This window comes from Trifolium pratense, linkage group LG3 (genome assembly GCF_020283565.1).
Source record: "Trifolium pratense cultivar HEN17-A07 linkage group LG3, ARS_RC_1.1, whole genome shotgun sequence".
Taxonomy (NCBI): domain Eukaryota; kingdom Viridiplantae; phylum Streptophyta; class Magnoliopsida; order Fabales; family Fabaceae; genus Trifolium; species Trifolium pratense.
Window position 1 is genome coordinate 35,190,807 of NC_060061.1, and position 25,734 is coordinate 35,216,540.

The 25,734-nt window shown below is 31.7% G+C and overlaps 4 protein-coding genes across 4 annotated transcripts; 3 read left to right on the forward strand and 1 right to left on the reverse strand.

Annotated features, from left to right (window-relative positions):
• Window positions 1-7,883: 7,883 nt before the first annotated feature.
• LOC123915656 (NAC domain-containing protein 2-like) lies at window positions 7,884-9,767 on the forward strand. Its single transcript, XM_045966855.1, has 3 exons — window positions 7,884-8,291; window positions 8,434-8,708; window positions 8,827-9,767. Exons 1-3 carry the CDS (start codon window positions 8,132-8,134, stop codon window positions 9,271-9,273), a joined length of 882 nt encoding a protein of 293 aa, XP_045822811.1. The 5' UTR covers window positions 7,884-8,131; the 3' UTR covers window positions 9,274-9,767.
• A 632-nt stretch (window positions 9,768-10,399) lies between these two features.
• Window positions 10,400-13,868, reverse strand: LOC123918327 (aspartic proteinase Asp1-like). The gene is made up of 8 exons (XM_045970337.1): window positions 13,388-13,868; window positions 12,864-12,981; window positions 12,448-12,671; window positions 11,736-11,960; window positions 11,515-11,653; window positions 11,117-11,317; window positions 10,922-10,994; window positions 10,400-10,768 (listed from the first exon to the last, which is right to left on the reverse strand). Exons 1-8 carry the CDS (start codon window positions 13,630-13,632, stop codon window positions 10,659-10,661), a joined length of 1,335 nt encoding a protein of 444 aa, XP_045826293.1. The 5' UTR covers window positions 13,633-13,868; the 3' UTR covers window positions 10,400-10,658.
• A 3,598-nt stretch (window positions 13,869-17,466) lies between these two features.
• Window positions 17,467-19,795, forward strand: LOC123918451. The gene is made up of 2 exons (XM_045970512.1): window positions 17,467-18,512; window positions 18,943-19,795. The coding sequence occupies exon 1, from the start codon at window positions 17,574-17,576 to the stop codon at window positions 18,501-18,503; it is 930 nt and encodes a 309-aa protein (XP_045826468.1). The 5' UTR covers window positions 17,467-17,573; the 3' UTR covers window positions 18,504-18,512; window positions 18,943-19,795.
• Window positions 19,796-22,195: 2,400 nt separating this feature from the next.
• On the forward strand, window positions 22,196-25,363 carry LOC123915010 (protein ALTERED PHOSPHATE STARVATION RESPONSE 1-like). Its single transcript, XM_045966169.1, has 4 exons — window positions 22,196-23,267; window positions 23,645-23,853; window positions 23,974-24,197; window positions 24,580-25,363. Exons 1-4 carry the CDS (start codon window positions 22,196-22,198, stop codon window positions 25,361-25,363), a joined length of 2,289 nt encoding a protein of 762 aa, XP_045822125.1.
• Window positions 25,364-25,734: the final 371 nt, after the last annotated feature.

Genomic DNA, 25,734 nt, shown 5'->3' on the forward strand with positions numbered 1-25,734 from the left:
TTTTTTTATACCCCAATATTCCAATTTTGCCCTTGCAAAAAACTTTGGTTCGCAGAAATCGAATTTTTTTTAGTAGAAATTCAGAGTAAATTTCGGTTTTTATAAACCGAAATTTGTTTTCAAGGCAAAAAAAAAACATCGGTTTCTATAAACTTTAAACTGAAGTTTTTTTGCAGGGGCAAAATTAAAAATTCATGGGTATAAAAAAACATGGGGAATCGAGAGAGAAAACATCATATATTATTGGTATCGACTAATTTGTGGCCCTGTCCAAACCTCGTCCTTAGGCCCATCTTTATTGAGGCCCAACACAGAGCCTGTTAAATCAGCTTCAGTTTTCAAAGTCTCACAGTGGATAGTTAACAAAATTTACTTTTCGCGCCCCCTGAATCTCACATGCATCTCCTGACATTCCAAACTTACCCCCTCGTTATTTTTAAAATGAGTGTGTAAATAAAAAAATCGGGGAAAAAAGAGTTTGCTATCTAGGATGCAAACTGTGAACTGAGTTTGCATTATAGGATATGAACCTTATAAAAATCAAATTTTTTTGTCGTGTTCACCTTTCTTTCATCTCCGATATGAAACAATTTGAATGACACACAATTCACCTAATTTTCTATTTTCTATCAAACTTATCAACTCTTGTAGCCATGATACATGTCTATTGTAAGTATAAATGTAAACTTGGTCATATCAAATAAGTAACAATTCGGTATATATAGCTATATTTAAGATGTGTGTGATCGATCGATAATGTCACAGCCGCTCTAGTGTCAAATTAAAATATGATATAAGATAATAGCCACATTTTTATAAGGTTCACAAGTTATGGTGTAAATTGAGTTCGCGTTATAAATAGAGAATTGTGTTTCAGTTCGCACACTATGTAACGAGTGACAATATTTTACACACAAAGTCAACATATACGTCCCCCATGAATGAAAATATTTTGAAAAAAAGAGTTTGTATCCTAGAATGCAAATAGTGCTCGCATTTTAGAATATTAATCTTTCTTTCATTTTGCATTCTAGGATGTGAACTCTTTTTTTCATAATATTTTCATTCATGGGGGGTGCAGATGTTAGGTTTGAGTCAAATAAAATTGTCACTCGTAAAGTAGGGTACGAAGTGCTCGCATTTTAAAATGTGAGAAGGTTATTTTGGTAATTTCATGGGGTGCGAAAAGTAAACAACCATCTAACATTGAAGAACTCTATTTGTAACAACCCCTCATCAATGACTAACGACTCCTCTTCGGCGCCTATAAGAGCAACCTTCCACCACATAACAAAGAGCACTTATTTATCTTTAATTTAAACCTCTTACTCTCATACTGACTTGAGTTTCAAGTGTTTGTAGGTGCATCCTTCAACGTCAACTTTGACGAATTGATACTTGAAATTGACCATCATTTCAGATCAATTATATAAGTTTCATTTGGTGATTGATGTGGAAGAGTTAAAGAGTTGAGTGTGATAAAGATAAGCTCAGATTTCATTCTTACCTTAGTAAATACTGACAAATTAACTTACTAACTTATTAAAAAAAATAAAAAACACTTATATATTATCTTTAGTATAATTAAGCTTAAATATGTCAATGACCCTTGCAAATAGGTCATCTTTTTGTAATTACCAAAGTTAAATATGTAACAAATACATATATCATCACTCTTTTTCATTTGGTTAAGTACACTTCAGTACTCTGGATTTATGATGAGTCTAGACCCTAGGAGGCCCAAGCTAAAGGCTACTGAGGCAATGTTAAATTTGGGCCATGGGCCACAGTAAACATAGTGGAATATTTGGTTCGTTCCGTAAATGAGATTTTTTTTTTTGTCATCCTATTCATTTTCTCGCGTGTCCTACAAATTTACAAAAATATTCATGTGCACTACTTAGGTAGCAGAACATTCTATTAATTTTGTTTTTTTTATAACGTCAACAACTTGAGTAGCGGACAACATTTTTCAAAAAAATTTCATTTTGTTAACGTCTGTTATTTAAGTAAGTAGCGAAAGTTCAGAGATAAGTAAGTAGCAGAAGTTATGATATAAATGAAAATATGTAGGGCGCGAGAAATATGTAGGTGGTGGAAGAATATCTCCCATACATAGGAATATATGATGTATATATTAGGGAGTGTTCACTAGAAGTCAATGTTGGCAGCTTGTAGGATAGATGAAGCTTCATAGAAAGTGACATATTCAATATGTTCATTTCATTTCACTTGGACCTCAACTGCTTCTATTCGCTACATCCTAGATATATTCACTGCTGACATAGATGTTCCCCAACTTTTTATTTTTATTTTTAAATTTATTTATAGTATAGTACTAGTATTTTTACTTTTTCTTCTCAATCAATTAGCATATAATTAGACCACTTTACAAAACAGGCTAAAATAACATTCTTGATGCCCAAGTATGACCTACTACTCATCAAAAAAATATCTGAATTACACTCGGGATAAGACAAATTCATTATCACTATAATATCCTTGTACGAAGTTTGTTTTTTATATTTATTCTATTTTATAACCAGTGTCATTTTTGTACAAAAATGGTTCCATTCACACCTGTAAGCTAAGAATTAAGTAAATAGACTCAAGAGTTAATTCTAACTTTTAACCTCAAAAGTTTGGAGATAAAATCTCCAAAAAAAAATAAAAATTTAGTTAGTTGATCAAATTAAGAGGTTTAGATGCTCCTTAACCTAAAAGTTTAAATCTTATTTTCAATCGAGTTAATCTTTAAAAAAAGAAAAGAGGTTTTAGTCAGGAGAATCATATATAACACAACTAATATAAAAATTAAATAAATATGTCAATATTATCAAGCTGTTTTCACCATAGTTTTTACTTCAACAAACTAAATCAATTAAATTAAATTATTTTTCATGTCGAGGTTTCCAAAAGACATCACATTTTAGTCACCGAAACACCACGGCAGAGTACACATAAAGAGAACAAAGGTGTGAATTTTGTTTGATTACACATGTAAAAAAACTTAATTATCGAGTTTTCATCTTAAAAGCCACCATTTTTTTTTACACAAAAAGCCACCAATTTATTAATGTTATCTAAATGTAAATAAAAGTTACTGTTTGGCATTGTGATGAATAAAAACAGTAGAAGTCAAAAGATTTGAAAAGGATGAGAATATTCGTTACAAGTTAGTATTAAGTTATTGACATACTGAAGTTAGAGCTTAGGCTAATTGAAAATTAGAAAGTGAAAAGAAAAAGACAGCAATTTGACTGGAGGGAGGAATTAAGAAAAGCGAAAAATATCTGAATCTTCATTTGAATGAATGGATTATTTGGCCAGCCATAAATAAGCACTGTCCCTACTTGTCGAGATAAATCTTTTGGAAGGTAACATCCAGGTAGCTTCCACATTAGACCCAATTGCTCTTATCCACACATACTTACTTAGTTACACTACAACATAGCCTTGAGTCATCCATTACGTCCTAGAACTATTTTAGTCTATTTAAGACTTTTTTATTTAATTTATTTTTGTTAAGATACGGAGTAAATACATACTCTAATTTTTATCACTATTAGTGTACAATACTATAGTAAGATTATTTTATGAATGCATATCAATGTATTGTCACATCATTTAATAAATATGATAAAATTAAAAATTTATTTGGGTTAGTTCGGTGGTATTGGTTTTGGATCTGAGAGTGTGTTTCTCCTTAAGGTCTCCTTGTTGTCAATATGGTTGGACTGATTTAGTTTTTTCAAAAAAAAAATGATAAAATTAATATGTTTTCAAAATATATTAAATTAATAGATTTTTTGTTTTAATTGGAAGTCAAAAATAATAAAGTCATTGTCTAAAAAAAAAATCTATGAATGCACATATCCAAAAAAAGACAAATTCAAGGATTTATTAGTTGTAATCAAAATAGTCATTCATTCACATAGTTAGACATTAGTGTTCGTTTGATCAACGTCGGACAGTCCTGATATAAATATAATATTTTAAAATTTATTGAACAACAATTAAATCTGTTATTCTTGGTACATCCAATGTTAATTAGATGACTACAAATATTGTGACTGCATGACTACATAAAATCATCAATCGCATATAATCGATTTTCCAAATTCAACTATTAAAAAATAATGGTGAGAATGTATTTATTTTTATTTAGAATCATGTTAACATTATATGTCAATAAGGACAAATATTAAGTTTTAGAGCACAACTTAAATATTTTAATATAGTTATTTATTTATTGAGAAATGTTATTTAAATATTCTTATTATCTTTAATTTGTTTTTTTCTATTTATTGTTTTTGTCCAATAAAAATAGAAGAAATGAAAAGTATTCAAAAGTTGTCAAAAATTAAATGTTCTGTATATAGATCATGTTCTTAACACTGATTAAAACATCCACGTAAACTTTACCAAGAAAAAAAAAAATCCACGTAAAAACATGTGATGGATTACTACTATCACTATGTCATTGTCAATATGTCAATTACCATAGTGAGTCTTAATTATCCAGGGATGAATAATTATTTTTTTTAATAATTAATGAGATAAATTAGGAGGGGATGGAAATTAATGGACCTTATAATTTTATAAATAGCCAAGGGGGGGAAGTACGATATTGATTTTTCACATTAACAAACCATTTGGAGTGTTTATTTTTTTAATAAAGAAACTATTTAGAGCTGAATATTCAATTCATTGATGTGACAAATCAAATAATATAATTTTATAAATAGCCAAGGGGGGGAAGTACGATATTGATTTTTCACATTAACAAACCATTTGGAGTGTTTATTTTTTTAATAAAGAAACTATTTAGAGCTGAATATTCAATTCATTGATGTGACAAATCAAATAATATAAGATAATGGTTTTTTGACGGACGCAATAAAATACAAAATTGGGGGTTAGACTAGTCTTCAACAATTTCTTGTATCACAAGAATTACGAATGATGCAACTTGCAAGAGGGTTTTGGTGGGTTACAGATGAACTGAAACCTCAAAAACATTCAAGCTATACCGACGTAAACAATGACGCTGCTTTGCATACGTCGGCACCAAGGAACTTGACCTTTTTTTTTTCGTTACATGGAACATGACTTACTTAAATTCACCAAATGTTTTAATTGATTTTACGGTCTTCGGTTCTATATATAAGAAACATTTTACTTTTTAGATTTATTGTCAAATGTTTCTTATATATAGGACCGGATGAAATATTAGTAGTAGTTTATCAAAATTATTTGTTGATTTTATTTAAAAAGCTAAATCGTATTTTTGCCCCTAACTTTTATTAATTTGCAATTTTAGCCTTGAAATTATTTGATGTAAATGATACTCCTTCCGGTCCTTTTTATAAGGAACACTTTGAAAAAATCACAAGGACCAAGAAAATACATTGTAAATGGTTATTTTTATTTAATACTCTTGTAAATTTAAACTTATTTTATGTATACCGTTATTTAATTAATCTTAATTCAACTAATTTACTTATTTTTAATATTCTCTCTCAAAATAAATAAGGGCATAAGTGAAATCAAATATTTAAAAATTTGAAAATTGGTCAAAGTTTCTTATAAAAATGACCATATTTTTCCCCCCAATGAGTGTTCTTATAAAAAGGACCGGAGAGAGTATTTTTTTTTAATTGAAAGTGTTGCAAATGGTCTGTCAAATGTGTTGATATCAGCAATTAAAATTCTTGAGTTTGTCAAATCGTAGATTGTTATCCAAATGTTGCAATTGTTTATCGAATTATCTTAACTATGTCGATGATAGTTGTATCTACAAGAAAAAGTGTTTCGAAGTCCAAATCATTGAAAAACTATTTGAGATTGTAAATATCACGAGAAATGTTGAATGATCTAGCCACTTTATGCGTTGAGAAAGATATATAATAAAACATATATTGATATAGAAACAATTATTAGTGAACATGCAACTAAAAATGCTCGTAGAAAATATTTTGTATGAGTATTTTGATATTAAATAAAAAATTCAATATTTTTTAGAAATTCAAGCTTTTTATATCATTTAGTGTTAGGCCCAAATTATAAGTTCGCTCATAGGCTGCAAAATCATAGAAACGGTCTTGAATAAACGCAATGTCGGTCATATCCTTCTTACCATGTAAGATCAACACTCTCTCTTTCCCTAATTATAAACACCATTTTGAAAGAAAAAAAATTATCTTCAAACTAGCGGGTTAGGCAGGCGCTGTGTCTAACTTATGTCAAAAAAAAAATATCTTATGTTATGGTGAGTTTGTTAATAAAAAAAATTTTCTGCTAAAAAAAAAATTTGTCTTATATTATGATGAATTTGTTAATAAAAGATTATTGTTGCTACAAAAAAAAAGGGTATTGTTGATATTATGAAAAGTCCACACCAAAAACAATTTATCCTCTTTATATTATTTATGGATAGATATAAGTCTTTTTTCAAGTTCTAAAACACATTTATTATTATTTTTTTAAACATAACTCTATTTAATAGTCCCTCATTACCAAAATTTTGATCATTTTAGAGCACCATTATCCCATGAACTCATATGTGTTTTTTAAGTGGGTCCCATTTTATTCTTTATATTATTTTAAATTTTTCAATTATTTAAACAACTCAACCATATTTCTCAAATATCCATACAACTCATCAAAAACTTTAAAATGGATCCCACTAAACATCAGAATATACGCACAAATGAGCTTTATAAATATGGTTTTAATTCATTTTTTAAGTTTATATTATTTTTTAATTCATCTAGGCAGAAAAGAAACGTTGTTATGCAGAACAACGTTGGATACCGTAGGAACGAAATTGAAAGTCAAATATCCATGTGCCTCTGACATATATCAGTGTAGGAACGACTTTGTTCAGCCGATATTTATGCTCTTAGGGTGCGTTTGATCTGCTAAAAAATAAGGGACTGGACAGGACAACTTTTGATGTACTGTGTTTGATTTTAAAACTGTTTCTGGTACTGGACAAACTAGGGGCCAAGGGACAGGACAAAACTTGAAATTCTTGTCCCCCACAAAACCACGGGACAACTTTTTGTCCTCAGCACAAGTTGCCTAAAATACAAAAATAACCTTTTATCCACCAAACATCGTACAACACAAAGTTTGTTCAATACCTTAAACGTTTGTCCTGTGTTGTTCTGTCTTGTACTGTCCTGTACTGTTCTGTCCAGTATTTATATTTTGCAGATCAAAGGGACCCTTAGAGTTTTGCAAAGTTAAGATAAGGATCACAAGAGAATCCTAGTATTTAATAATTGTAATACACAAAAGTACACATTATTTTTTTTTTTTTTAGTATAACTAAAAAATTATTAATAAATGCTTATAAAAAGATGAAAATGATAAACAGTGTCCCGATGTATTAATGAAAGAAGCTAAGCATAGTAAAAATATCTTAAAACTTGTGTAGTTAACTTTTTAAAAGTATAGAATATTATCTTTTCAATGTAAAAGTTAATTTTTACTTCCTTAAATGATGTGTCGCGGCACTAGTTAACATTATCGATAAAAAAGAAATGGAAGTAGTAATAGTATATGGCATATGCTTAAAACATTCACAAATTTTGAATAGGAAGCATAAGGTGATGGCCGATGAGTAAGATCAAGAGCCAACCATGAATAAGCAGCACATGATTGGTCAAGACCATGGAGTCGACCTGACCAATAACTTTTTAAGCCGACATTTTCAAAAAACAACCGTACGGCTCAAAAACAAACGTAAGCAATGACAGAATCACCTTAATTCATAACACTCACACGTGCATACCACCACTCATCCACTGCCACGTGTCGGCTGCGGTCACTACTCCTAATACTATTATTTTATGTGTTGAACATTAATTAGATACGACCTCCAACTAAGCAAATGCACGTGTCTTAATTCCCACTCACTTTTGTTTCACACCCTATAAAACCAAACCTATCCTTTGACTCTATCTCTCATCTCAAATTTCATTTCACAAAACACAACAACAACAACAACAACACAACAACATCATCAACAAGAACAAGAAAAAGAACAAGAATAATCATCAATAGTAGAGTCAACTTTGAAGATTTTGGTACAATATTATTAACAGAACAAGAAGAAACAGGAATGCAGGGTGAATTAGAATTGCCACCTGGTTTCAGATTTCATCCAACTGATGAAGAATTGGTGAATCATTACTTGTGTAGGAAATGTGCTGGTCAATCAATTTCTGTTCCTGTTGTCAAAGAAGTTGATTTGTATAAGTTTGATCCATGGCAGCTTCCAGGTACTTAATTACTCCTTGCTTCTCCTTAAGTCTCATGTTCGATGATTTCTGAGTGCCAATTTGGGTGCGCAAATTTAGCTTCTTAAAAAAAAAAAAAATTAATTTGCTTAATTTAACTTGTTTATTTTGTTTATGTATGCAGAAATGGGATACCAAAGTGAGAAAGAATGGTACTTTTTCTCTCCAAGGGATCGGAAATACCCGAATGGTTCACGGCCTAATCGGGCTGCTGGAAGTGGTTATTGGAAAGCTACCGGAGCTGATAAACCGATCGGGAAATTGAAACCGATGGGGATTAAAAAGGCACTGGTTTTCTACGCCGGTAAAGCACCGAAAGGAGTGAAAACTAATTGGATTATGCACGAATATCGTCTTGCTAATGTTGATCGATCCGCCGGAAAGAAAAACAACTTAAGGGTATGTTTGGTGTCTAACACAATACTGACACATGTGATTACATTCATGATTCGTCTATTACTTTAATTTTTTAAATTATTATTATTATTCTGATTGTGATTTGGTTTGCAATTTGCAGCTTGATGATTGGGTGTTATGTAGAATCTACAACAAAAAAGGGAAGATTGAGAAATTCAACACTAACAACACACCAAAGGTTCAAATTCAAAATTACTATGAGCATGAAGAAGAACAAGAACATGAGATGAAGCCAGAAATTAAGAAATTAGGAAACTACCACTACATGGATACATCAGATTCAGTTCCAAAGCTAAACACAGACTCAAGCAGTTCAGGTCACGTGGTTTCACCAGACATCACGTGTGACAGAGAGGTTCAAAGTGAACCAAAATGGAATGAATTTGGAATACAGCTGGATGACGCGTTTGATTTTCAGTTCAATTACTTGGAAAATGCACTTTCATTTGATTATGATGATGACCCTTTTGGAACCAATGATCAGTACCAAATCAACCAGCTTTCACCATTACAAGACATGTTCATGTTCCAACAAAAACCATTTTGATTCTTGTTTGTTTTTGACAGAAAAAAAAAAACAAGACTTTTTGGAAAAGGATATTGGAGGGTTGCCTAATTAATTTATTTTTTGTAGGAAAAGTCATAATTAATTCATGCAATTACACCTAATTAGGTACTGTATGTGGACCACTCAGGATAATTAATTATTCTTATTCTCTTCTCTAGAGAGATTAGCTAGGGGAATGTGATTTTTGGTTGACATGGACCATTTGGAATATTGGACCTAATTTGTGCAAAAAACAGAAGAATATTGTAAAAGGAGATAGGTTCTGCAGTGTGTAAGTAAAAAAAAAAAAGGATTCTCTTATGATCCTTATCTCCATTAGGTGTAGATCCAAATTTAGTGGACCATGCATTGGTTTGTCAATGTGTAGGTGCATGAACTGTCCTAGGAAATTCTTGTTTTGTTACTGGTGTGAAAATCATTTTTTCATATATTTGTAATATATAATAATACAGTAACTTCTATATTTTTTTCAATTCAAAGAAATTGAATGCTTTTCTATATTAGACTTCATTATTATAAGCTTTATTTATTATTTATTATGAATACATAACAGAAACAACGTTCAAAGTATAAGACTTGCATTAAAATACTCAGAAGTCGGAACACTAAATAGAGGACAATGTACTAAAAGTAATAAGTTGATGCTGCTGCACAAAGAATTGTCTATAGTTGATGATGTTATTCTGTCTAACTAATGTTCCTAACTTGAGGGTCCCCATAATACTGATTTATACAAAGTTTCAATTCTCTAAGAAGAAAAGTAAACATTGTTTGATGAGACAAAATAATACCATAGTAGTATTTTATGACTGAATGCGGCCGGCCGTCGTGAATAAGCTGCTTTTTTTGGGTACATGATTGTTAAATTCACAACAGCTGAGATATAGCAAAGTGGTTTTATAAAATTGTTTTCCACAGTCAAATATGAACAAATTTGAAAATGTAGGCAAATAAGTTGGACTAACAATACACCATTTGTATGAAATTAACTAATCAATTTTCGAATTAACAGATGCATATGCATATGCATCTACTCTGTGTATCAAACTGCATTATTCTTTGATAATTTGGTTCCCCTTTCCAATTCTAAATGAAATCCTCAATGTCGAGCATCAATCTAAAATGGTATGTTATATGAGATATGATTGATCACTTTGTGAGTTGTGACCACTTCAAATTACACTTCAAACAATAAAGTCGGTGTAGACCGCTATACCGCTTCCCAATATACTATGCACAAGAATATCTTTACAAGCATATTAACATTCATTTGATACAACCATATATCTTGTTCTACAAAGTAGGGTATAAGGTACTATCTGATGATAACAGATATAAATTGAGTGGCCGGGTATCCTTTGTAATCAAATGCTGACATCTCTGGACTTTGGAACTCGGTTACAATCTGTCGGAGCCCAACCAATCAACTGCTTCTCATTGTCAAATACCATCACTTTGTCTAGCATGGATATGTCTGCATGAACAAGAGGAGGGCTTTAATAATGCATAAATTCATCAAGACTTATAGCGAAAATGATAAAGCACAAAAAAGTGGACAAAAGTAGTACAATTGATAATATCCATAAACGAGAATGAGCATTAGACGAAAAGAGAGTAACATGGTTACCTCCGATTAGGTTCAGACCCTCCATTCCTACTTCAGAGCCGTTTAGAATACCCAAGCAAACATTTCCCATGTTCTGGAATAACAATTTATAAGCATTAACACAATAAAGGTATCAGTTACTTGTGAAGTTATCATATCAATAAAAAAAAACAATCTTGATTCTTGAAGAAATCGATTAGTTGGGACTTGACTCACCGATATAATCAGATATGCTTCAGGAGGGATTTCGAATTGGGCTTTCATTCTCCCACTGCTCGGGAAACCAAGCGCAATAGGCTTGAAGTATTTTCTGACTTCATATACACTTCTGAAAGGTCTTTTTCCATACCAACACAGAGGGAGAGTTTGGTCTTCAGGTGCTTCTTTTATGGGCTTTCCAGCTAATTCCTTCGTCAACTATATATGGAAATCGAATGAAAGACCCGTGTCAATATTTTCTTGTATTACCGAAGAACTAAATAATTTTTCCTCTTCTTTATACAGTTCAAACATTATATGATGAGATTTTTTTTTTGACAAAATTATATGATGAGATTTATGCATTACAAAATGCTTGAAATTGGAAGATATAGTGAAAATTGCTTTCAACTGACCCAAGAAATTAGTGCTTGATAAGCGTTAGAGTTGAAGTAAGTGTAAGAACTCCCAGTGTCAAAAACAGCAAGAAGGTTTCCAAACCCAGTCCTCTTCCCTCCAAAAGTGAGTTCAGCTGCCCCTGCCGAGTAATGTTTGCTGAGAAAAATCACAAATTAGTAGAAAGAAATATGAATATCATTACAATAAATGTGGATCTGACTTGTGAAGATGTACATACGAATCTCTTGATGACATTGGAGTCCAAGCCAATCGAGAAGAATCATAAACATCTCCAAAGAAGATGTATCCTCCTCCTTGTGCACTCAAACAATGTCCAACAACATTTCTCACCAAACCCTGACTATTCAACTGTGATATCAAGCTGGATTTTCCCCTGCCAAGGCCAAGCATTCCATCTACGGGGTGGTAGGACGAATCTGGAAAAATCTGATCATATCCACATCTGCAGAAAGTAACAAAAAAAATTGTATTAGATAACAGAATTTTTACTTCTTAATCAAAGAGTATGTGTATGGTATAAATATAATCATCATGCAACAATTGTGCTTTTCTGAAACAATTCTAGCAGAAAAGATATATTTAGACTGAAATACACATTGGGCCTGTTAGAATTGACTTATTTGAGCTTATCTACCGACATAAATACTTGCGAGACTGTTTGAAAGATTAATGGAAACAGTTTGTCCATAAGTTGTTTTCAGCATATTTTCATTAGTTCTTCATGATAGCTTATGAAAACAACTTACGGTATGTATGAAAACAGATTGACTTTATTTTATTTTTTGTTATAGAAATAATTTATACATAAACACTTATATGATAAGCGTTTGTGCAATCTAAACAAGACCATAGACTAAGGAAGTAAAAGTGATTTTAGTTCGAGGTTGTTAAGCATTAAGGCTAGGAAAGGGTGACAAAGAGTTACTAACCCAAGTGCCATACGAACTTTAAGTTGGACCCCATTTGTAAAGTTGAGAACATAGACATCATTAACAAGTACACCAAGGGATGAATAATGATCTGCATACTCGACTTCATAATCACACTGATGCTCGACTTCACAGTCATAGTTATCCGACTGATGCACGGATGCACACATGGGATGTCTGCAGGGGACCAAGTCATTGCTAGGCCGGTAAAGCGGATGGGGCGTCTGAAAAATCAGCAACAAATATTAAAGATTAATTTTGATAGAATTTTTTAATCAAACAGATTCTATATCATATATCTATCTCAATATCTTGTCTAGAATCCAATCTCATTTCAATAAAAAGGTTTTGCAATTCAAAGCTGTTAATTTGCCTGGTAATTTTTAATATTTTCAATCAATGAGTGAAGTGAGAACCTGAGAGCAACGGGAGCAAGGTGCATCACATTGAAGCCATGTTAGGTCACTACCCGTGTCAATGTCAAGAAAATATGGCCTTGGTGGGTGCCCAATGCTGAGAGTCACATTATAAAACCTGTAAATGTTACAAGTAAGAATGAATTGTATTAGTGTGGAACCCATAATCAATCAATATAATATCTAAGAAGCACCGAATCACAGACACCTGACACATCGGTAAGAAACAATAATTTGAGAAAATAATATAATCGAATGTAAGTACATATAACAATGTTGTGTCAGACACCAATAAATGTCGAACACCAAACACACCTTCAATCTGAGCTATCGATTCTTTGTTTAATAATTACTCTTTTCGAGGAATAAAATAAAAGAACAAAACATTGAGAGGGACAGGGCCCAAATAACAAAAGGCATGAAAGAAAGCAACATAGGAGAAAGAAAGAAAAGCATAAAGTGAAACTGAAGGAAAAAAAACAGCAACAAAGAGAATGTAAACAAAGGAAATTCCTTTTACGTACCCAACAGGGTAAACATTTCCATGAACCGGGAACACGACCGATGAACCAGAACGAAAACGGTTTAAGAATGAAGGCGACAACGACGACGATGATGATGATGATGAAGAGGATTGTTCATATGGAAGAATTGAGTTTCTTCCATTTGCAGTTGAAATTTTGTTTTTGCTACTACCAAACCAAGCTAAAGAAGTAGATGAACTCAACAAGAGTAGAACAATGAAGAATCCCAATTTTTCTAACTTCATTGTTTCTCAATTGAAGCTATTAATGTGATTGGAGAAAACTGTGACTATGTTTTGGGTACGTACGTTATGTGTTTGATGAAATGCGTGAAAGAAATATAACAAGGCTTTTTAAATCACGCGGTGTATGTCCGTAGTAAAAGCATTGCTTGAATAATTAGAAGTGGGATTTCTTCTAATGCATGCTTTGCAAAGGGTTCTTATTCTTTCCTTACTCTTATGAACACTCCTCCACACATAAATATTTTAAAAAATTATTTAAGTATATAGTTGGAGTGTATTTTTTTTTTTTATTATTTATGTATATTGAAGTGAGATGTATTTTATGTTAATAAAATCTTGAGTACATATTCTTACTTCATGTTCTAAACAAGTTTGTTTCATCATCATTTATAAAAATGAAGTTTGTTTCATACTTTCATTTTATATAAGTATTTTTTAACACATAAGTTTCTTTTTGTTTTAAGAATTGAGTCAGCTTTAGTATACAAATTGTTTCTATCATAAATTTTAAATTATGAGATAGGAAGCCACTTTGAGAAGAATATATATAGGGTAAACTTGGAGTTTAGTCTAGCAAGTATGACACTATTATTTAGTCTCCAAAACTATATATGTTGTTGCTTGATTTCAAAGTTAGTCGAATAAATCAGTCGATAGCTTTAAATAGTTTTGATATTTTTCTTACATGATTATGTCGATGTAGGAACTTTGTTCCTCGACTGCGAGTTTTTTAATTACTCTAAAAAGTCGGATGATCAACGTTAAAAATAATTAGTAAAATGTGAAGCGTCCAACTTCTATCGGCCATTACATTTTGGCCAACCACAATTACAATGTAATTGTCGGTAATTTCGTTAGTTCACGTACATTTTCTTTAATGGTGTAACTGAATGTGGCTTGCTTGTCTCACGTACATTTCCTTCTTTCTCTAGTTGTCGTGTCTTCGATTATTTTTATATTAACTTAGTGAATTTGAAGATAAAGATTAACTTTCTTTGCTTAACAACCTGTATTGAGTTGAAACAACGATTTGTTTTAAAATGACTTGTTGAGGAAAGTTCGACTTGACCTGCCACTAATACGACTCATATCCTTCATTCAACTATAAGTCGTATTCTGTTAACACTTCTTAATAATTTTGGGTATAAACATATATGAAAATAATAAATACTGTAATGCTTAAACTATATGAAATCCGTTAAGTTATTCCCTAACGGATTTCATGTCAATATTTAACAGCATGGACTAATTTGATGAATTTCATGACTAACTTAAAGTTTAAGGAACCAAGTAGGAGAAAGAGTGATATTTAGAGGTGCCCGGAAGGTTGGCTTGGATGTCATGACAATAGGGGGCAGGGTGTCCCAAAAACCTTTTCCACCCTTTCTTGGGATTCAAGAGTAGATCTCTTCATGGACTTTATATTAAAAATTAAAAATTTAAAATGTTAATGAACCAATGCAATGTTTCCTTGAATGATTAATTTCAACAAGACATGCAATTATATATCTATGAAAATTGGGTTGAATACTTATACTTGTGAACTTTTATTGCAAAAAAATGAAAAGGTCATAATAATAGTTCGTAGGCTTTGACATGTAGATGAGACAGCTCAAAATACAAAGTGGCAATAGGTGAAAGCTAAACCCTAATATTTGATAGTGTAAGCATCTCAAAAGTATTATAGGAATAAGAAGTTATTAGATTGTGTGTAAAATTGTGAGTTGATGCAAAAGTAAAGTATATATAACAGACAGTTCAAAAGTAAAGTATATGCCACTGCATGATCTATATGTATTGTATGGGGGTGTATGTACCATAATTGTTATTGTTATTTTTGGCTTCATCCAATGATTATGATTCACTTATTGAAGTAACATGAGGATTTTGTCTAAGACACCTGGCATTAATAGAACACACATATATAAAATTTGTGACCATGAAGGACAAATTAAAATTTCAATTTGATGAAGTCCTCTTCTGTTTCATTCATTAATGATGGAGTTGCTGAATATCTTTTACAATGATATATGAGAATTTTTTTTTACTCTACCAAAATACCCTTATCCAAAATACCCTTACAAAATTACCAAAATACCCTTATTCACTGCTCAAGTAGCGGACGTTATAAAAATGAGAAATTTGACCAAAAAAACACTCTACTAATATGAAATTTTCAAGATTTTACACATCATCTATTTAAGTAGCTAAAGGGTAAAACCATAAATTAGTAGTACGCGCGAGAATGTGATAGGAAGGCAAAAGAAAACCTCATGATATATAAATCATACACATGCTTGCAAGAGGTCCACATATATAAAGGAATACTATATGATAAAATAGAAGGACAATGTTAAGCATTTGCTGACTTTTGCATTGACAATATGTTACAAGGACACAACAAAAAATAAGAAAAATCTTAGCAATAGTGACAGTACTTCAATATAAGCCAAGCCACAAATAACCCAAAAAATATAAGTTAACAAAGACATATCATACTATTGTTCCAACACAAAGTGACTATACATAAAAGTTTGTTGTGCCTAACCATATATTGACAAAAGTGACACAATTGGTTTAAGATATTTCAAGAGGTCAATTGAAGAACAAAAGAAAATGATTCTTCCACCGACCCAAAATTCACAATCTAGTCCTTGCTTTGCTTCCATTGTTTAAGCCAACATAATTATTAGCATGATAAAGTATGTAAGTAATTCGGTATCATTTAAACAGAATAAAGAAAATGTTAGTACAATTTTTTCAACATATTAAAGAGTTGTGTTCTTTAAGCGATGTATGTATTCATTCAAAGACAGACATTTGTTGCATGTACTATACTAAGTTAAGGATCTTCCACTGATGTGTTGAGACTAATACTATATATGATTGAGAAAATTGATATATAAGTTGAGTTTTAAGACACTAATATTCTCATTTTCTTTATTTTTAGCTGAACCAACACTGATTATTCGAGTTCTAACTCATTTTTACGATGTTGACCTGTAAGATTGCCACAAATGAATAGACTTTGATAATCCATATAGACTAATCCATGAAATAGATCTATTGATCGAAACTTTGAACTAAATAATTAAGAGATTTAAGTATCTATTACTTATATCACATAATTTTGACATTAGTGTCACTTTTTATAAATTCAAAACTCATCTTATCGACTCAACGTGCCATTTAAAAAAAAAAATCCCATAAAATAATCAAAAAATATATACTAATGTCTACTTCGTTAAATATAAAATTCGATTGAATTTTTTCTTTCTTCTTTTTTATAAGATTCTCTTTGAACTTATAACTACATTAATATTTGTTTACGAACACAAGTTTTCTTTAAGCAATCAAATAACGTGTGTTGCACATAAATAATACTAGAAGGACAATCCTCAATCAAACCAATATCCAAAGAAGATAAAACAAATTTAGCTAAAAAATGAGCGACTATATTAGCACTACGCTTAACATGACTCAACGAAAAGCGATGAAAACGAGGGTTAAAACTACTCCTATGTTTGATTTCACATTTAAAACTATTAGACTTGATTATGAAAGTGTTAAACTAATGTTGACATGTTTAGTTGCTCTCGAGTGGAATTGACTGTCTTGATAATTAATTCCAACTTGAAGCTATGATTTGTAATTTTTAGTCTTAACGTAGATTTGCAGATCTACGTTTGAGTTTGTCCAAACATCACAGAAAAAGCTGGAATCGCGTTTGGAGAAAAAAAAAAAAAACTCACGTTTGGACCATCAAAAGGCGTAACCAAACTGACACTATAACTTTTGAAAAAATCACGATAGATCATCGCAATTAGTAGAGCACTAGAGTCAAAGAAAGGAAAAGGACCAAAAGATATCCAGTATCTAGATTTCGTCAAAAAGACTATGAGAAGGACAAGTATTGCAGCAAAGCAAGGTGTGAAATGTGAATGTCACAACACAAAGCAAATCAAAATCAAAAGAAACCAAATATGCTTCCACTAAAGCTGGTTCGTTCTTTGATCTTAGGTGAAACCATCAACAACAACCCTCACTTTCTAAACCAAAATCACCATCAACATGAACAAGAATCATCATCCAATGAAACAACAAAAACAAGAACAAGAAGAAGAAGAAGAAAAACAAGATTAAAAAAAAGACCAGGTCTTTTGTTTCTCCCAACAAAAGAAATCATAACAAACACATATAAACTTGCAACCATTGCAAGAGATTTAGGAATGAATTTACATCCAACACCATCACTTTCTCACATCATTTTCTCAAACTCATCTTCAACACCATCAACATCTTCTTCTTCACCTTCAACACCATCTACTTCTTCTTTCTCTGTCTCTTCAGCTTCTTATTCTCTCTTAAACGACGCCGTTCCTATTCCTTTTCCTTCTTTCGCTACAGCGCCATTGACCCATCTTCGTTTTTTTGTTACCCTTTTCCCACGCGCCTTCAAGCTTGTTCTTTTCAGCTCCGATGGAGATTCTGACGCTGTTGGGTCATGTGGTGGAGGTGTCAGTAACTGGGATTGTGGTTCTGTTTCTCTCTGTTCTCGGGTCACCGGAAACCGGGTTGATACTATGGACGAGTTTTGCCGGATTCTTGCAGGGAAAGGTTGGACCTTTTTTAAAACCAAAGAAAACCCTTCGGTGGATTATCACGGCGGTGGAGGTGGTGGCAATGGTGGTGGTGTTTATCTTTTTAGGAAGGTGGATGTGAACCGGGTTCGGGTGGGTCGGGTTGGAACACCTGATGGAGCATGCAGAATGAGGGAGCTGAGATTGCCCTATTTGGATTTTGAAAATGCTCCTTTGAGGATTTTGCAGTATATTTTGTTGATGACTGATGATATATTCTGTTTGGCATGAAAATAATTTGTAAGTGTTTTTATAAGTTTCTGCTTTCAATTTTTTTTATCTGCTTAGGCCTTTTTGTTTTTCTTTTGGTTAAAGAAAAGTAGAATTTTCCTTCAATGTGTTGATTATTTTTGAATTTGGGAGGTTTTGGATGATTATTACAAGACATAGACAACAAATAAGGCTTTTTATGTGTTGATCGATTGCATTATGTGGTGTTTATGGCTCTGGTTGGTAAAAAATAGTGGATAGCTGATAACCTAGCTTATAGCCGATGAGCTTATAGCGATAAACTAGCTTTTAGCTTATAGCGAATTGAAACTAATCCTTCATTCCATATTTTTTGTAGTTTAAAGTTTTTAGAAACAAATTAAGAAATGGTGTATATTTGTACTGCAATACCTTTAAATTTATGATTTAATTGTTTTACAATTCTCACTTTTCAACAAAGGGAGTGTTGAAATGCAAATGATGATTTAATGGAAGGGTCAAAGTGATTCATTCAATCTCTTAACTTCATCATCTATGTGTTGTATTGGATTCATAAGATGGTGAAGGATTTTCCATGGAGAGAGTGAAATACTGAAATCCTATGATTGTTAAGGATTTTCCACTCCATTGAATAATGCACATGATTTGGCTATGGAGAGGCTGGTGGAAGGAAATGAAGCTAAAGAGGTTTGTTACTCTGAAGAGCTATACAGTTCCAATGATGATAGTAGCAAAGTTGCATTTGGTATGTGATATTCAAATCAAAGATGCTCGAGCTATCATGGATTGATTTCACTGTTGAATTTGAAAGAAGTTATTTATGATTCTCAACAAATAAGGACTATTCTATGTCCTGTAGATTTGAGGCTATTAATTGATGATGCTGGTGCCCACTTTTTGTGTGTCTTAAGAGCTGCAAGAGATTTTATAGTTTACTGCACTGATCTATAATTGCAGCTACCTACAGTTAGGTTCATTAATCTATCATATCAATGAATGTTTCTTTAATAGGAAAACATGTTGCATACTATATCTTAATACTGTGGAATCACTGAATACTACTGGGTCTTCTGCTGAATTGAGATGAAATGCACCCATTAATGCCCCCACAAAAGCATAAGCAGTGGCAGAATTGGTTGTGTACTTGTTAGAATTAGAAGCACTTTTAGACATTAATTTTTTAGGGTAACCATTTTGTAACTCTTTATATGGTATTGTAGAAACTAATCTCATGTGGGCAAATATATATTTGTCTCTTACAACATATATTTTTGCTTATGTGCATGTGACCAGAGATTAAACTTCTGATCAAATTACTAAATATGACTAAATGACTCAAGCATCTACCGCTTGTGTTAATTAATTATTTTTTTAGTGAACTATACCCTAAGCCATTAATGTTGAGAAGTCTTGAATGTGCGTTTATCACCTTCAAACGTGAGATTTTATGGCATTTGAAGGATGTTTAGAAATCGGTTTTCTTTTTCTCCTAAGAAATTGATTTAAAATGTGATCTTTTTGAAATCAATTCTAGTTGAACTTGAAGATACTCTATATAGCTTTTGCTCCAGCTAAAATTAAATTTATGGAAGTCACCTGTTTACAACATTACCCTCTTCATGCGGGTAAAAATACAGGCGCTTCTCATTTTGCTAATTAAAATGAGATGACTCTGAAGGCTTACATTTGTCAAGTAGTTTAATGGGTAGAGAATTTAGATTCGAACTTAAACCCTACAACATCCTTACACGTATCAAGTGAAGAATACTTACGAGACTTTTGGATTTCTTTCGCATGTAAACATGTTACATTTCTCATTCAATATTTTTTTTATATCCATATTAAAAATAAAATCTTATATTAATACATTGATAATTTTGCGGTAGAATTGTGGGTTGTTATTTAATCAAAAAAGAAAAGAAAATTTGTCTCGTGAGTTTAGTTCAATTGACAGGACATTGCATTATATATGCAGGGGGCCGGGGTTCGAACTCCGGTCATCCCACTAATCCATCTTAGGGTGAAATTTCTAGCCACAAGACTACTCGACAAAAAAAAAAACTATAAAATAAAATAATATTGCAGGTTATCGTCCATATTACTGTATAGAAAGGATTAATTAGTTTTTTAACGAGATATTTATATTTATCATTATTTTATATATTCTCTCTTATTTTAACATAAAATACTTACCAGATTTTTTTAACATAAAATAAAAGTATATCAATTTATTCCTAATTCTATATTTTATTTATAAAGTTTGTGCATTTGTTGGATATAAATTTGGTATTTATCAATTAAATATAATTGGTGGGTCCAATATTTATTTGGAAGTGATATTGTTAAAATAAAACTTTCAAAGTTGGCGTCGAAAGCCAACTGGGTCGAAGCCAAAAGGCGCTTCGAGAGATATGGACAACGCGCCCAATTTTGGTTTTGTCAGAAGGCTATCGAAAGCACGAAATCAAACTGATAGAGAGTTGGGCCAAGCCCAAAGACGAAGCAACGAGCGGCCCAAAAGGCATTGGCGCGCGCTGAAGGAATGGAAGATGAAAATGGAGAACGTGGTCGACGTGGCAAATGGAGGAGCGTCCAGATGATCGAGAAACAGTTACCACTTTGTAGTAGTATTTATAGTAGTTTTTCATTCAGAACAAGGGTCACAAAATTTTATACAAACACTCTCTCTAAAATTCTAAGTACTCAGCGATCGAACGAACGGAATTCAGAAGAGCAATGTATGTTTTGTGAACCATCTTTATTTGTAATTGTTTTTCATTCAATGCAATTTGTTTCCAGTAATCTTCTCCAAGTTTAAATTCAGATACTTGCTTGAGAAACCGCTACTTCGAGGCGATTCGAATTAGTTTCTCTTGTATGCTTTAAAACATTTTAATTCCTAAGTGTTCATTTCCTTATTAAAACGATCATTCAAACAGTTTTCTTACAACGAATAAACACAAAATTGTCCTGAGATTTACTAGTTGATCTCGCGAGTTTAAACACTTAAACTAGCGGTTGTTTACCAAATTCCAACGTAAACAGCATGTCAAGAAAACATATATATTTTTTTTATAAAGTAAACATATAAAAATTGAAATAGAATTTGGAATAAAAAACCATACAAATATATTTTATCAAAAAATAACATAAAATCTTACAAATATTTCATTTTTTTTTTTTTGAAACAAATCGTACAAACATGATGTAAAAATAAAGTATATATATAAATTAAATACGGATATAGATTTTTCTACCAAAAAATATAGGCTAGATTCACTGAAGCTTGTGGGTCAAGTCAACATGTACATCACTAAACTGCATATCTGTAAGCTTTCACAACTATCTTGCAACATTTAAGGCTATATTTACGTGATATTTTATATCACAAATTAATTCTAACGAATCAATTGGTTAAAGATTCAATTCTATAATATTTTTTATGAAAAAATACATAGTATCTAATTTTACCGTTAAAAAAAAGTGTAGTATCTAATTTATTTTCTATTATAAATTCTTTAACCAATGGAGTACTAGAATTTTAATAAATATTTTCCCAATATTATATTCCCTTTTTTATTTCTCTCTCTCTCTCTCTCTCTCAAACAAAACCCTCAAACCTATATTTCTTTTGTTAGTGTTGATGTTTGGAGATTTTGTGGTTACAAGGTTCAACGTTATTCATTGATTTCTTGAATGATATGAGTATAAGAATGTCCTCAAAGTTACAAAAATCATCACTATTGAGTTTATGCAAACAAAGGAAGGAGATTATTAAAGCTGCTAAGTATTGTAGGTATGATTTAGCTTCATCCTTTGATATATATTTGGAATCTCTTTTGAAGCTAGGAAATTCCCTTAACCAATATGTTGAACAAGATTTTGTGATCTTTGATCATTCTTGTATTAACTTGGAATTTCCCTCTGATGATTCTGATTTTGATCACTTACACTTTGATGACGACGAGGAAGAAGAAGAAGAACTAAGTAATGTTGATTTTAATTTGGAATCAAATGATGAATCGATCCATGCTTGTAACCACCGTGCTTCCGATGGAACCAACATGAGAAATAGTGGGAAACCAAGAGTTCAGTTTGAGAATACAACTCAAGCACAGTTTAATTTACATCATGGTGATAATATTCATCATAATATTCATCATAATATTCATGATCATATGCATATGTCACATCAAGATTTTGGACACTATGAGCATAGTCAAAGGAAGGAAAATATACAAAGGGTTCATAGGTATGAACATTATGGTTCCAAGCCTTTTCCAATGGTTGTGTCTCCTAAACATAATGTTGCTGCCACTTTCGCACCACCTCCTGCTCCTCCTCCGCCGCCTAAAGCTTATAATTGGGATTTGCTATATCCGTTTAACATGAATTACGAAGTTCCTAATTATGATCGTCGTGATGAGGATGAGAGAAAAATAAGGGAAAGAGAAGGGATTCCTGATTTAGAAGATGAAAGTGAACTAAGTTCAAATTTGTCTTCTAATGCTAATTACAATGCTGCAGGACTAAATTCTAATAGGGATTCATTTTCATCAAATGAAGAAGAAATTAAGCGTAACTTGGAGCCTAAGATAACAATAGAGGAATGTGAATCTTTGAGTGGTGTTCCTACACCAGTTTCTAGTAGGACATTGAGTATAAAGGAAGCAGTACTTGATATAAAGAGTGATTGCAAACATATATATGATTGTGGAAGAGAATTTTCATTGATTATCGAGGCAGGAAAGATACCGTATCATTCTGTCAGCACCGAATTAAGAGGTAAGACCAATTTACTCTTCTTTTTGATCAATATATATGCAATGTGAATTGATCAATAAATCCAACATTACTAGTATCTGATTGATTGTTTTGATTTTTCATATGAAATATAAAATATTATTAATTTGGCCAAATGCATCGAAACGTCTTTTAAGTTTCACGTTTGTAACAGTTAGAAACTTAAAAGGACCTATTTGTTACCCTAAAAAACTTAAAAGACCTAACTGTTACAAACACGGAACTTAAAGACCACTAGATGCATTTGGCCTACTAATTTCTTTAAGGAAAGTGTTTATGAAATATGATGATTGTATATTTCTTACTAACACACATATGGAATGAACAACATGATCATGATTTACATTACTTCCTTGCAGCTTTTGCCGCTTGTGTTCTCGTGAGGATACTCCCTTCAATACCGTCGTGTTTGCACCCTTCATACATGCCACAAAAGCCAGCTCCTAGAACAAAGAAGTTGTCCAAAGCTAAGATGCAAAACAATCAAGATCATACAAAAATTGGTCACCTTTCATCAACTTTGGAGCAACTTTATGCGTGGGAAAAGAAACTTTATGAAGAAGTTTTGGTAAAAAATTACTTATATTTATTCATCATCTATAGATATGACTTAATTCTGATATATAGTTGTAAAACTTGTAGTTAAATTTGTTTTTCTTTTATATTTCCTAAACAATTTTAATGACAGGGTGAAGAAAAACTTAGAATTCCTTATGATAAGCTGCATAAGAGGCTAAAAAAATTGGATAAGAATGGTGCTGAGTCAGATAAGATTGATGATACTCTTGATTCGATCAAACTTATACAATCGGAAATTAATGTAGCTGTTAGATCAATCAGTGTGATATCAAGACAGATAAATGAGCTAACAGATGATAAACTGCTTCCTGAACTGAATAAATTGATTGATGGGTATGCTGCTTATTTTTCTTTCTTTCGTTTACTATTTATATGTAGTCCTTTATCTTGTGTTACTTGCATTTGAAGCTACCGAATAGCAATATGTTAATGAAACTTCTGAAGGATTCAAGATTAAAGCCCTATTTGAATAAACAGCTTAATTAAGTGCTTAAAACATAAAATAAATTCAAACTGCTTTTATTTAAGTTATAAGTTATTTTCATAAGTTATCCTAGAGAACTTATGGAAATAAGCGAAAAAACAGCTTAGAGACATGTCATAAGTTATTTATATAAGCTCTCTCAAACAGTCTCATAAGTACTATGTAACATACATATCTTTAAGTTTAAATTATGATATTTTCTAACATATTTACACTGCATCACTTTTACAGCTTAATTGGATTATGGAAGACTATGAGTACATGTCATCAGAAACAATTCCAAGCTATCAACAAATCCAAAAGTCATGTACATATATTAGATCCTTCAAAAAAGAAAAAGTCAAGCACAAAAGCTACTAAGAGACTGGAAAAAGTGATTTTGAAATGGGGTAAGAGCTTTAATATTTTCATCAACAAACAGAAGACCTTAGTGAAATACTTGAATGCTTGGCTACAAAAGTGTACTCTCCAAGAAACTGAAGATAAGAATAATCCTTCATTGCAAGGTGATTTAAGAGCTCCTCCTATTTTTGGAGTTTGTAACAATTGGTACAATGCAATTAACAAAGTTTCACAAGTTGAAGTCACTAAAGCCATCAACAACTTTGCATCAAACTTGCATAAGTTATATGAGAAGCTAAAAGAGGAAAAGAAGTTGAAAGTTAGAGTGAAATATCAATTTAAAGATTATAAGCAAAGGTTTAGATCATATTACAAGGATAGAATCAAACCTCAGAATTATCACTCTTTTATCAAAATGAAGGCCTCAACAGATTTTGATGAAGATGAAATTCCACTGCTGAATGTATCTGTTCAAAACTTAACAATATCAAGAAAAAGATTGATTGAAGAGAGAAGGAAACACCAACAAGTTGTTAAAGATGCTAATGATATATCTTCATGTTGTTTCCAAGAAGGTTTGACTCCAATTTTTGAGGCTTTGTGGAAGTTTAGTGTGGAAAATCTGAAAATTTATGAGCGGCTTAGAGTTTCAAACACTATGCCTCATCAGTAATTAATCTTGTGTTGGAACCTATAGAAACATATTGGAGTCAAGAATAACATTTCTTTTCCAAGTGGATTAGGAAGTGTTAGATTAATTAACCAGAACATTTTTTTGTGTAAGAAATAAAGTATCTAAATCACAGTATACTCCTACTCATATCTTTTATTTATTTTAATATTTCATTTATGCTTAATTTTTTAGTAGACAATTAGGGTATGTTGATTGTCTTAGTGAGCTTCTTGATCCTGTCTGAGTTTAGTGTTATTTTGAATTCTTTTATAAACCATGATGTTAATTTTGTTAGGCCGTTAGCAAATGATATGGCTCACTCTTTAACAAAGGCAACATTTTTACAACTAATTCCAATGATTTTTATCATC

Coding starts and splice junctions, on each gene's coding strand:
- LOC123915656 (XM_045966855.1), top strand. CDS start 8,132: ATGCAGGGTGAATTAGAATTGCCACCTGGTTTCAGATTTCATCCAACT. Junction 8,292..8,433: donor TGATCCATGGCAGCTTCCAG/GTACTTAATTAC, acceptor TTATGTATGCAG/AAATGGGATACCAAAGTGAG. Junction 8,709..8,826: donor GAAAGAAAAACAACTTAAGG/GTATGTTTGGTG, acceptor TGCAATTTGCAG/CTTGATGATTGGGTGTTATG.
- LOC123918327 (XM_045970337.1), bottom strand. CDS start 13,632: ATGAAGTTAGAAAAATTGGGATTCTTCATTGTTCTACTCTTGTTGAGT. Junction 11,961..12,447: donor AAAGTTCGTATGGCACTTGG/GTTAGTAACTCT, acceptor TACTTTCTGCAG/ATGTGGATATGATCAGATTT. Junction 11,318..11,514: donor ATCAAGCACTAATTTCTTGG/GTCAGTTGAAAG, acceptor TTCCATATATAG/TTGACGAAGGAATTAGCTGG.
- LOC123918451 (XM_045970512.1), top strand. CDS start 17,574: ATGTCACAACACAAAGCAAATCAAAATCAAAAGAAACCAAATATGCTT.
- LOC123915010 (XM_045966169.1), top strand. CDS start 22,196: ATGTCCTCAAAGTTACAAAAATCATCACTATTGAGTTTATGCAAACAA. Junction 23,854..23,973: donor AACTTTATGAAGAAGTTTTG/GTAAAAAATTAC, acceptor TTTTAATGACAG/GGTGAAGAAAAACTTAGAAT. Junction 24,198..24,579: donor CTGAATAAATTGATTGATGG/GTATGCTGCTTA, acceptor TCACTTTTACAG/CTTAATTGGATTATGGAAGA.